The sequence below is a fragment of the Pleurotus ostreatus genome (genome assembly GCF_014466165.1).
Source record: "Pleurotus ostreatus strain PC9 chromosome Unknown scaffold_1, whole genome shotgun sequence".
NCBI lineage: Eukaryota > Fungi > Basidiomycota > Agaricomycetes > Agaricales > Pleurotaceae > Pleurotus > Pleurotus ostreatus.
Genome location: NW_023503156.1, coordinates 1,896,629 through 1,908,313, shown reverse-complemented (window position 1 = coordinate 1,908,313; position 11,685 = coordinate 1,896,629). Strand labels below are relative to the sequence as shown.

Genomic DNA, 11,685 nt, shown 5'->3' with positions numbered 1-11,685 from the left:
TAGTAAGTTTATAGTTCACAGTATTTATGTCACTCCGGTAGGTTATCCTACCGAACGTAATCAAACCTACACAGAAGAACCAGAAACATGACATCGGCCATTAACACATACAAGGCTCTTGTCGTCAAGAAGTCGTCGGGCTCAGTGTACGCGTACGATGCGCATTTGACAGACTTACCGCTTCCCAAGTTGAACCCGGGGCAGGTGCTGGTGAAAGTGAATGCAGCCGCGTTCAATCACCGAGACGTATGTTCCGCTTCTACATTTTGTCGTATATAGTTCCAATCTGATTGGGAATATATAGCTTTGGATACGTCGTGGCCAGTATCCAGGTATCACTCCTGGGAGCACCTTTGGAGCTGATGGCGCTGGTACGTTCGACAAGTGCGCTAAATGAAGCATTACTGAAAGGATATAGGTGTTGTCGTTGGGTCTCACGACAAGAATGACACATTAGTCGGAAAACGCGTCTTCGTCACTCCCATGCGAGGCTGGGAGAAACACCCGGATGCTCCTGAATCTCAGTGAGAGCACTTTAACCAAATCACAAAACAGAACCCTGAAGTACTGCTACTTTGAGGTTTGGTGTCATCGGCGGCAGCGCTTGGCTACGACTCGGAACATTCACTGAGTATGTGGCCGTTGATCGGGACCAGGCTATACCCACCCCAAACCACCTTGATGATACTCAGGCGGCTGCGTGGCCTTTGGCCGGCTTAACGGCGTGGAGGTGAGCTGAGAAAACAAGCGTTAGTCGGCGATGCGTCCTCATGTGTCAATATTAGGGCCACCATCATTAATGGGCAAGTCAAAAAGGGCGATACTGTCCTCATCACTGGTATTGGAGGCGGTGTTGCTCTCGTTGCCTTACAATTCTGCGTCGCGAAAGGGGCAAATGTTTACGTCACCAGCGGTAAGCAGGAGAAGCTGGACAAAGCCATTGCCCTTGGCGCCAAAGGAGGCGTAAACTACAAGGATAGTAAGTCGTCCAAGACGGTTCTTGGATTTCCTTCGTTCTGATGAAGTGTAGAGGACTGGAGGAAACAACTTGGTGTCCTTCTGAGGAAGAACAACCATGGTCTCTTCGATGCTGTAATCGACTCAGCGGGAGGCGACATCTCTGAATTAGGCAAGATCGTCAAGGCTGGTGGCCGGTTTGTCTGCTACGGAATGTGGGTATAATAATTGCATTGCATGGTTATTCGACGTCACTAACCAGTGCGATAGGACTGCCGAACCGAGGATCACTTTCACGATGAGAGAAGTGTTGAAAAACTACAAATTACTTGGTGATTAAACAAAACCAACCGCCCGTCGTCGCAAACACTGATCGGAATTCAAAGGCTCTACTATGGGATCTCGCCAAGACCTTATTGACGCGACCAAATTCATGGCTGAACATCAGATTGTTCCGGTCGTTTCGCATGTCTTAGACGGGTTAGAATCAGCCGATGAAGGTTTCGAATTGATCAAACGAGGGGACCAGTTTGGTAAAATCGTCATCAAGGTTAGGCATGATGCACAATCAAAGTCTAAGCTGTAGACTAGTTCTACTAAAAACCCGGGTGTGGAGAAGCCCAAATCCTGTGAATACCGATGTAATATATAGCCAATTGCCTTATGCTGGGAATGCACCCAATGTAAATAGGGTCTGCTTTTGCTTTCCCTTGTTCTTCTTTCCCTTCCCAGCCCCAGGAGCATCCGCAGAGTCACCGCCATTATGGGCGGAAGAAGGGGTGGAGGAACCCGATCCCCATGCTGGGGTTGCAGGTCCTTGATTGCCGATGATATTCTTCAAGGACACATTCCCACTGACTTGCGGCTTTTGTCTCCCGTTGTTGTTGCTGGGAAGACCAGGAAAAGCGCTCTCCGATAGCTTGGGGGGTGGAGCGCGTTTGGTGTTGCTGCTGACGTTCTGTGAACTTGGTCGCGGAACGACGGTAGTAGATGGCGGGCGACTGCCAGAAGCACCACCGTTTGTTGACCATGGGGTGTTACGCTGGCCTTGTCTAAACGGTGGAATCGGTGCTGGCGCAGCAATATTGGTGGCTGCACTGGACGAGCCTAGCGCGGGGAAACGATCCTGGGCTACTTGAGGTCGAGCTGGTCGTGAAGATGAACTACTAGCGGCTTGCGCTACGCGGTCCCAGACTTGACGAGAAGACCGTTGGGCGCGCGTAGCAGTCTGATGCTTGGCGTTTATGACGTGACCAGAGGTAATCGCTGCGTAACCTCCTCCAACTGCTACTGGAGTCAATTCGGGGAACTCGCGTTTTTGCTAAGAGGAATAGTGTGAGCTTTACACACTGAAGGGAACTTCGGGAGAATCACCTCGATCTCGAATCCTTTCCATTTACCAAGGAGGTCCTGTTTCTTTTCTTCGTCTGTCAAGGTTTCGACGAAAGCATTGATGACGCTCGATGTGCGTTCCAAGTCCCGGTCGAGTACATTCCATGTTGTCAGGATGAGATCTCTGGCGCCGCACTCGTTGGACGTATAGCTCCGAGTAGCGACTTTCATTGCACGAACAGCATTGGCAGGGTTGGCTGCGAGCACTTTGATGCGTGATATGTAGGCCGGCGTCCTTCAATCAAAATAAGCAATCAACGCAAAGATCTGGTATTGTTTCACGTATACCTGTTTATGCCATCTTCTCCAACAGAGCTTCCAGATGACGTTGATGCCCGATCAGCAGGAGCCTTGCCGTTGTTGGCAGGCGCAGGACCAGTTAGATTACCTCCAAACGCCTCCCTGCGTCGACTAGGCCCTGGAGGGCGTGATGGTCCTGGCGGCGCAGGAGGTGGATCCCGGTTTCCTTCCGGCTCCCTAGCTCTTCGCCCTCCTCGTCCACCCCGACCGATAGCCTCGAACTCGAAATCAGCTTCCACACGTCTAGCTTCTTTCTTGTCCCGCGTGTTCATCTGAGCGCCGTGTTCTTCGACCATATGGGCTTGCAGATCGAGTCTAGTGTTGAAAACGACAAATTTGCGAGCGAGACATTCCGAATTTTCGCAGGGGTGGTGTACAGTGTTGAAGTGATTTTCCTGAGCAAGAGATCATTATAGTCCGATCTAGCTAGCATTTAGGAGGACGTACGAGTTCGGGGTAGTTTCGGAAACTGTGCTTGGACCTCAACGACGGCAAAGGAGAAATACAGTCAGGCACTCACTATTGATGGACGACACCATTGCGCTTACAAACAAAGCACTCCTCATGATGTTCCCTGAGATGTGCATACAGCTCGTCATCGCTGAAGAAGCATTCATTACAGAATTCACATAGTGGATGGATGCCTCCTTCGATTTGAGCTTTTGCAGGTTGTTTGCCAGAATGATGCCTTGAGAGTAAGCTCGGCAGATGTATCGCTAATTCATTTCGAGTGTACAGGTAGTGCTCGTGGGCGAACACTTTCTTGTTCTTTACACAGAGATTGCTATGTGAGTGCTCAGCAGGTGATTGGCGAGATGAAGTTGTAGAAATACCATAAGTTCTTCTTGTGTACGCCTCGGATGTGTATGCTTAGATCGCCCCAGCCCGCGCCTATGTAGGAACAATCGGGGTCTGGGCAATTGAAACGGAGGAGAATCAAGGTCTCTTGCATCATGTCCTCGGTCTCGAAATAAATTTCCAGGAGCGAATCCTTGAACGGGATTGCTTCTGAAGTAAAGGAAGAGAAGAGCGCATCGGGGGACACCGTAAAGATGAGGGACGTTTGGGGATCCTGTTCATATAATCGCGTTCAGGTGCTATATACAACTCAAGTGATTGTGATTTACGCACCTTGCAGAATGTGCACTCGGTCTTCTTATACAAGGCCCTTAAGCGTAAGGCGCAGACATGACAGGTCCTGTGGTTGCATGGTGGAACAGAATAATATTTGACTGGCTCCGCACAGATCCAGCACATTTCGGGGCTCGTTTGAACGGAGGCGGCATCGTCGTCCTTGACAACTTCGCTTTCACTCAAAGACACGACCGCCGTCGCTTCAGTGATGGTCTGAACGGCTTGAACAGCCCTTTGGTCCCCGCCGTTCGCCGCCTGTCGGTTTCCGCGATTGCCGCCACGCCCACCGCGTCCGCCACGTCCTTTGCCTCTATTTCCACCGCGATTTCCCTGGCCTCGAGAAGCGGTCTGAGTTGCAGTTTGAGTAGACATTGTTGGAGTTGCGGACTGTCGAATTGATACGAAGTTGATCCAAGTATAGGATTGTTTGAAGATGAGTTCAGTAAGTAGCTCTCACGTCGAAGTCAAGCAGTATATGACTGAGCTCGGAGCCGATGCCTGTACGTTAGGAGTCACTTCTCAAGCTGTGCCCGTGTTATACGGAGGCTTCCAACTCATCGTAAATATATTTTGACGATGGGCTACTTGTATTATTCCAGGTCTCTGAGCTGTTGGACTCGGAGTAGGACGGTTCGCAGTAAATTCTCAAGATTTGATCCAAGATTGATCGTCCTTTATCTTATCAAACTTGAGGCGCCTACTGGGCACAACTGAACCAAACAACTGCTAAATGGTAATCCACGCAAGCGCCCAACTTTCCGTTATTCAACACCACTGAATTATCGGTTCTTCCAAAAGTGAGTTCTCCTCCTCGTTCCCCGCAAATCTCCTCTGAACTACTGCAATTGAGGTACATAGAATATAGCGTTGTCGCGCAGCCCCATTCACACTTAAAAATGACCAACCATCATCCTTACACGGGGTCAGGTCAACCCTACTATCCTCATCAGTACTCGTATCCAACCCATTCTGCGTCGCACTCACCAATCCCTGGAAATGCGCCTTTTCAGTATCAGAACCCCTACGTACTGCCTCCAAGTCCTGCCGGAATCCCCCCACATCCCCACATGCACATGAACGGCCATCACCATCACCAGCCAGCTCGAGTCAATGGTCACGGGCGCGGTGCTTACACGTACGCCCATAACTCGTACAACTCAAGACCCGTAGCCGGACCAAGCTATCCATATCCCTCTCACGCGCCGTCCCCGAAGTATCCACCGTATCCACCATATCCCACAGCGTACCCTCCCCCACATATCCCATACCCCCCACAGCATTGGACGGCCCCGCAGACGCCCCACTCGCAGATTAGCTCTCCTCAACCAACACAATCATCCGTGTCTAAGGATGATCCCCCGCCGTCCATAAAATCTTCTCCCGACGCTGCTGCTGCCCCAGTTTTGGAGCACGAGCCTATAGAAGTCCCGGAAGTTTTAGAGTCCAATGAAACTCAGCCCCCTCCATCTCCTCCTCCAGAACCCGTCGAAGAAACGGAAAGTATCGAATCTTCGCCCACTGAATCCTCCATCCCTGCGACTTCAAGCGATATCGCACGCGGTGCCTATGCTATATGGTCACGGCGGCCTCGACATCCTTCGCAAGCACCTGGTATTATTATCTCATCTCACGCGCGGCCGCCGCCTGGTGTCGTAAAATACGCGTTAGAGTTACCTACTCCCCCTGCATCACCACCAGTCGCCTCATGCCCGCTTCCTGACACGAATGAAGCGGTTGATGAACCGGCAAATGTTCCCGAAGAGCATGCTGAAGACGTAAAGTCAAGAACGGTCGAGGTAGAGAATTTGCCATCGAAAGAGACCATTCCTTCCCTCCCATCTTCGTCGACTGCCACCGACGCTACTAATACACCTTCTACTACAACACCTGGTTCACCGGTCTCTACAACAAATACTTCTGTTTCACTCAACGCAACTCCGGTGAAGCTTGACGACTCCGTCGCCTCCGTTGCCGACGTACCCGTCTCTCCGGAGAACCACACGCCAACCCTTGAGCCGGAGCGAGCGCCAACGCCCGAGGTATCGACTTCTAAGCCTACCGACGACGCTACTCCGCCGCCAGCTAAGCCACCTGCTGCGCCAAAGAAATCGTGGGCCTCCTTGCTACAGCAACCCAACTCGTCCTCCTCCGGGAAACAGAGGAATGCACTGCCTACGTCTAGCGTTGTTGGTGTATCCATCCCGGCTGATGCACCTACTCAAGCCCCTTTGTCTACGGGCAGTATCAACCAAACGAAGAAGACTGAGTTACTGAAACTGTTGCTACCTCACGCGAGCTCGAACGCGCCTGTTACGCCTACCCATAGCTACGCTAATGCTGCCGTCACGGCTCCGGCCCAAAGTACAAACTCTGCCCCGCCGGCTATCCGCCCAAGAGGTCTCGTCAACACAGGCAACATGTGCTTCGCCAACTCCGTCCTTCAAGTCCTGATTTATTGCCAACCCTTCCATAAACTATTTGTTGATCTCGGCAAAACACTAGGCGAGGGTGGCGGCGCAGAAATACTGTCAGCAGAGTCCACCGGCGAGGGAGAAAAGGCAACCCCTCTCGTAGATGCCACCATCAAATTCTTGAAGGAGTTCCAAGCGGCCAAGGCTATTGAAACCGAGACTGGCAAGCGAGGCGGAAAGGGCAAAGAGAGGGAAGTCAACGATGACGACTGGGACGGCGATTCTTTCATTCCAACCTATGTATACGATGCTCTGAAGGAGAAGAAGCGGTTTGATCATATGCGGGTGAGTCTCGTTTCCGCGTGGCGTTGGTCTACCTTATCGCGGTTCTATTACAGGGTGGTCAACAAGAGGACGCCGAAGAATTCCTCGGGTTTTATCTTGAAACATTGGAGGAGGAGCTATCGTTGATTCTGAACGCTGTGTCTCCGGCTTCAGCATCTCGACCCAAAGCCAAAGTAGAAGAGCGGGAAGAGGAGGCTCTCCCCGAAGACGATGGCTGGCTCGAAGTTGGGAAGAAAAACAGATCGGTTATAACGAGAACGGTAATAAATCGGCTACGAGTACTTTACTATCAGCTGAACTGATTTGCTAGGTCAACACAATTGAATCTGCAATCACCCGGATATTTGGTGGAAAATTCCGCTATACTTTACGAGCCCCAGGCCAGAAGGATTCTGTCATCGTAGAGGCCTGGAGATCCCTGCGCTTAGATATACAGGTTTGCATCGATCATTTGACGCCCGTCTGATTCTTACTGAGGTTTATGGCAGCCCGAGCAAATACATACCATACAAGATGCCCTCAGTCATATTTCTCAACCTCAGTCAGTGCAAATGACGCTCCCCACTAAGCCTGGCGTATCCGTGGACGCGAGCCAGCTTGTCCTCATCGAGTCTCTTCCCCCGGTACTCATTCTTCACATGAAGAGATTCTGCTATGATACGAAGGTCGGAGGCGTGGTCAAAGTCGGCAAACATGTCGCGTTTGCACCAGAATTAGATATCAAGTCAGGTAAGCTCGATCAGATTTCCTGATTCTTTCCAAGTCGACTAAACGTCGTTTCAGACGTGATGGTAACAAAGAGACCTCTCGTGACGAAGTATAAACTCTTCGGCAGTAAGCATTTTCACCTATTCTCTTTGCATCAGTAGCTCACTATTGTAATCCTCCTAGTTGTCTATCACCACGGCACATCAGCATCAGGAGGACATTACACTCTTGACGTCCTCCATCCCAATAGATACCCAACCTCAATACCAGGAAGTAAACCACGCGAAGGCTGGATGCGCATCGACGATGAACTCGTATCCGACGTGCGCCCCGACGACGTCTTCTCACCTCCCGCTGACGATACTCGATGCGCGTACTTGCTCTTCTATCGGAGGATCGGGAAATGATTCATGAAGACATAATTTACAGTAGTTGGTTATGTTATTCTTGTTACTTCATGCTTGGCCTCGAGTACTTACTGTTCGTCGTAGAGTTGTGGTAATGACATCGTAATGACACTTCCGTGTGGTACAATACGTTGAAGATATAATTGGAATTAGACTTGCATTTAGTGCCTCTCTGGCGCCGTTGAGTACATTCCCATCGTATCGGGGTTTCCATCTCGTTAATCGTGAACACTAAAATCATCCGTATCATGGGATGTCATTCCGCGCGAATCTTACCAATAATCTACGTAGTTGCCTTAGATCGCGCTATTGAACGGTGACAGTGCATATTATAAACAGTCCGTAAGTGTACGCGTAGGCATGTCTCAGTCCGCAGCTCAATATTATAACTAGTAGATGTTCCAACTCTGCGGGAAAGATGATATATATCAGTATTGAGCACCACGACGGCAGATCACATCACTCACTTTACGCCAGCCAAGACCTTTATGATCGCCGATAGGACCATCAATGCCAAAGGCGAGTCCCTTAAACCACCAGAAGCAGCCGAAGATAAGGAAAAAGCAGACCCCGAAGGATATCCACTTTGTTTTCTGTGTGAGTCGTCGCGACGAGAAGATGAAGTGGTCAAGGAGGTGGGCCAGCATGAGGACGGCAAAGTAGAGTGTCGGAAGCTAGAACAGAGTCAACAAGGTGCGCATCAGGCATCTCGAAAGGAGCATACATAATGGTGGACATATGTTACACGACCCATGATCAAGAATGGTGCTGTGGGAAGGTGAGTACGATGCAATCGAGGGAGGTGCGCAGGAGACTTACCAAAGTGAAGCACCCAGCCAAAGAAAGCGATTTTCGAGACGTAAACGAAGTGATCCCATTCCCCTGATTCACCGCGTCAAGCACCGATCTATAGACGAATATCAAGTCTACTCACTAGGTTCCATGTCAACGTATTTCCTCTGCATCCGCATGAGGTACACTCCCAATACCACCACAAAGAGGATCAAACTGCCAGCGCTAGCCCATCTGATGATGGGTGTGCCGAGGAGATAGTACTTGGTCTGATTGTCGCCCCAACCGCACATTCTCAGACCAAGATACAAGAAGGGCCAGTCGAACGGCTTCGACGCGAGGATATCTTCTTTGTCGGGATCGGGGATAAGCGCGTTGTTGGAGGTCATCATGGCTACGTTGAGATGCCAGAAGTCGCGCAAGAATGGTGAACGGTAGAACTTGGTTTCTCCGGCAGGCACTACGATTGAAAGGATTGAATAACGCGTAGAATAGGTGTTGGGAGGTACTTACACCGATCATTGCGGTGACTTTCCACATTCCAATAGGTATGAGTGTCCTTGACATTGTTCTCTTTGTCGCAGCTCACTTCAATCTGCTTGAAGCCCCACTGAGGAAGGACGGCATTGGCTGCGCGGAGGTAGCAACCCAGAACCTGGTGGCGGAATCGAAGACGGGTGGTCAAAGAGTGCACACGTTTCACTTTATCCTTGCTCCCCTGCTTGATGTCATCTACAACCTCAACCACCCAATGGTCATGGACATCGCCGACCGTAGAGTTACCGTAGCAAGACACTTCGTAATTGAGGTTCGTGACGGGCGCGGCGACGGTGTGGGAGTGAAGATTGCGAGAGGTTGGAGGGTGGTTTAAACGGATAATGTCCCCGTCTGCCAAGTAGCGAATCGGCTCATTGGGATTGTAGGGGGGCTCTTGCCAGTTGGGCAAGACGAACCAGTCGTTATTCTCGTCCTTGTAGTGATAGCAGGTAATTTGTTGCTGACCCGAGCCGACTGGGTACGTCTGGATATGAGAATGCAGGAGACCACCTCCCCAGCCCATGTTCTTGAGCGTGATCCTGGAGCCGAACGCGATTTCTAGATACTTCGTCAGGACCTATTGTTAGGATACATACATGATTGCTTACCTAGAGGGTTCTTCGCAAAGTCATTACCGACGAGATTGGCTTGGAACAGAGAGCTCATTTGCGCATCGCCGGGTCCAGAGTGGTTCAGTACCATGAAGTGGATTTTGAAGGAGGCCATGAAGACAAGAATAGGCAGAATAATTAGGCAGCATATCCTTGCAACCCAATGCCGTACTTGATCGCGCTGGAAGGCGTTTAAATTAACGAAGAAAGACGCTATGTGATCGACTTACAACGGGCATCTTAAGGTCACCGAACTTCTCCCATAGGTCTTCAATGGTGTATAAACCGACGAGGGCAGTAACGAAGAGACCGATCATTTTGACACTAAGGGGGCAATGATAAGACAAGTAAGTTGATAGTAGAGAACGGATGCGTACCTTGTTACACAACCAATAGATATACCAGTCATTGAAAGCCATAACCACCAGTCGAAGGAGAATGAGCTGGCCAAATCAATATAGCATCAACAGTGAGGTGATGAGACCTTACTCACTGGTACTGTTGGTTGTGGAATTTGCTTAGACAAAAGACCGTGGTGAATGTGAAGAAGAGCAGCATGGAGTCCAGGAGAATAAACCGCGATATGCAGAGCCAGCCAACATCTACAGTTCCTCATAAACAGCGAGCAAGAAAGAGGCTACTAGCCACGTACCGAACAGAACCATCAAAGCCACTAAATGACAGGCCCACTGGCTCATCCCAAGCTCCACAGCCGTATACCATCCAAGGGGGACCATGAGTACTCCGAACATGGCCAGCATGACTCTCATTGCCACATACGGCACGGTGTCGGGGTATTCTGCGCCACTCTTGAACTCGAACGAACCGTCGTATCCCGACAAGAGACCCGCAAGACCGACCAGCATCTTCCCCAATGGCGGATGCACGTCGAAATAAAACTCGCGCTTGAGGTAATGTGATCCAAACTTGCCGAAGTGCGCCTCGTCCCAGATGACGATGTTGGAATGCCCGATTTTGTGGAACCTTGTCCAGCAGGAAAGAAGGGTATAGACTATGGGTGGTATGTGTTCCAAGTTTTGAAAGAAGAATTCTCGCTACAAAGATGTTACACCTTCACCGACATGGGGATCAGCAATGAGCACGTACCATTGATGTAGGGGGTGGCGGTGGGGGCTGTCTCAGACGTCCACTACCAACCCGCTGGTTCGCCAGTGATTTCTGCTTGTGGTAGACATCCTTGCCCTCGTCGTCGTCGTAGTGCCCGTTGGCCTTTTCCTGAGGCGCGTAAGAGTCGACGGCACTTGGGCCCTTGGGTACCCTGCGTCGAGCTTTCTCCTCAGTCATATAGTGTAAAGGAAGCTCCTCGTCCTGCCGATGAGTTTTCCAGTGGTGGTCGTCAAAAGAAGAAGGAATGGAAGGGTCCTGTTGTGATCCAAAGTCCACTGAAAAGGCAGACGGCCTCATTCGAAGCAAATTACGTGGAATCCGCCAACGCGATGGTTGCAGCCAACAACTGGTCCAACAATATGTGCAGCAGGGGGATTTGGCGATGTGCGTTGGAAATTACAGCAAAGATACTCTCTAGCCAGCAAGTCAGGCGCGCGCTGCGCCCCCTGAAACTGCCACGTCTTGCATCAGCTCATCATGCACATCCTCCGTTGATTGTCCGAATCTTCAACTTGGCTTCGCTATATAGTCCATTATTATTCAGAATCAGAACACGCCTCATCTGCGCGGCAGTGGGTGCCTTCAAAGCTTCACCCAAAGTTTAACGCGAAGAACACGGCCGCCCGTTCTCACAAACCCGGGCCGGTATGCAGAATTGTATGCCCCAATGCCCAAGGAAATATCCGTGTACAACACCGAAGACGACTAGAGAACTCGTGGTGCAAGTCAGGTCTGGCTTGACTACGTTCAGAGGGGCATGCAGACATCAAAGTCGTTTCCTGGTCATCATTTGAAGAAGTGCAGTCTGGCATGTTAGGCTTAAAGCGACCGATACAGCGTCACTGACCTCGAGCTCCTTTCGGCATGCCGATAGAAGCGAAAAAAGGACCATCGTAGTAGTCAGCAATATATAAACCCGCATATATGGACCTTGCGGTCTTCTAACGACTCCCCATCTTTCGG

General features: G+C 50.6%; 4 protein-coding genes across 4 annotated transcripts; 2 read left to right on the top strand and 2 right to left on the bottom strand.

Annotated features, from left to right (window-relative positions):
- Positions 1-87: 87 nt before the first annotated feature.
- Positions 88-1,543, top strand: PC9H_000651 (uncharacterized protein; the record flags this gene model as incomplete). Its single annotated transcript, XM_036770306.1, has 8 exons — positions 88-246; positions 305-371; positions 419-524; positions 566-730; positions 786-979; positions 1,031-1,172; positions 1,228-1,289; positions 1,344-1,543. 8 exons carry the CDS (start codon positions 88-90, stop codon positions 1,541-1,543), a joined length of 1,095 nt encoding a protein of 364 aa, XP_036636151.1.
- Positions 1,544-1,618: 75 nt separating this feature from the next.
- On the bottom strand, positions 1,619-4,155 carry PC9H_000650 (uncharacterized protein; the record flags this gene model as incomplete). Its single annotated transcript, XM_036770305.1, has 7 exons — positions 1,619-2,278; positions 2,332-2,584; positions 2,638-3,044; positions 3,097-3,118; positions 3,170-3,433; positions 3,483-3,721; positions 3,781-4,155. The coding sequence occupies 7 exons, from the start codon at positions 4,153-4,155 to the stop codon at positions 1,619-1,621; spliced, it is 2,220 nt and encodes a 739-aa protein (XP_036636150.1).
- A 524-nt stretch (positions 4,156-4,679) lies between these two features.
- PC9H_000649 (uncharacterized protein) lies at positions 4,680-7,654 on the top strand (the record flags this gene model as incomplete). Its single annotated transcript, XM_036770304.1, has 6 exons — positions 4,680-6,539; positions 6,593-6,799; positions 6,850-6,975; positions 7,028-7,268; positions 7,323-7,373; positions 7,431-7,654. The coding sequence occupies 6 exons, from the start codon at positions 4,680-4,682 to the stop codon at positions 7,652-7,654; spliced, it is 2,709 nt and encodes a 902-aa protein (XP_036636149.1).
- A 389-nt stretch (positions 7,655-8,043) lies between these two features.
- Positions 8,044-11,614, bottom strand: PMT2 (Protein O-mannosyltransferase 2; the record flags this gene model as incomplete). Its single annotated transcript, XM_036770303.1, has 13 exons — positions 8,044-8,061; positions 8,122-8,328; positions 8,379-8,422; positions 8,474-8,536; positions 8,589-8,906; positions 8,960-9,541; positions 9,592-9,775; positions 9,825-9,918; positions 9,972-10,037; positions 10,088-10,196; positions 10,247-10,649; positions 10,702-10,923; positions 11,570-11,614. The coding sequence occupies 13 exons, from the start codon at positions 11,612-11,614 to the stop codon at positions 8,044-8,046; spliced, it is 2,355 nt and encodes a 784-aa protein (XP_036636148.1).
- Positions 11,615-11,685: the final 71 nt, after the last annotated feature.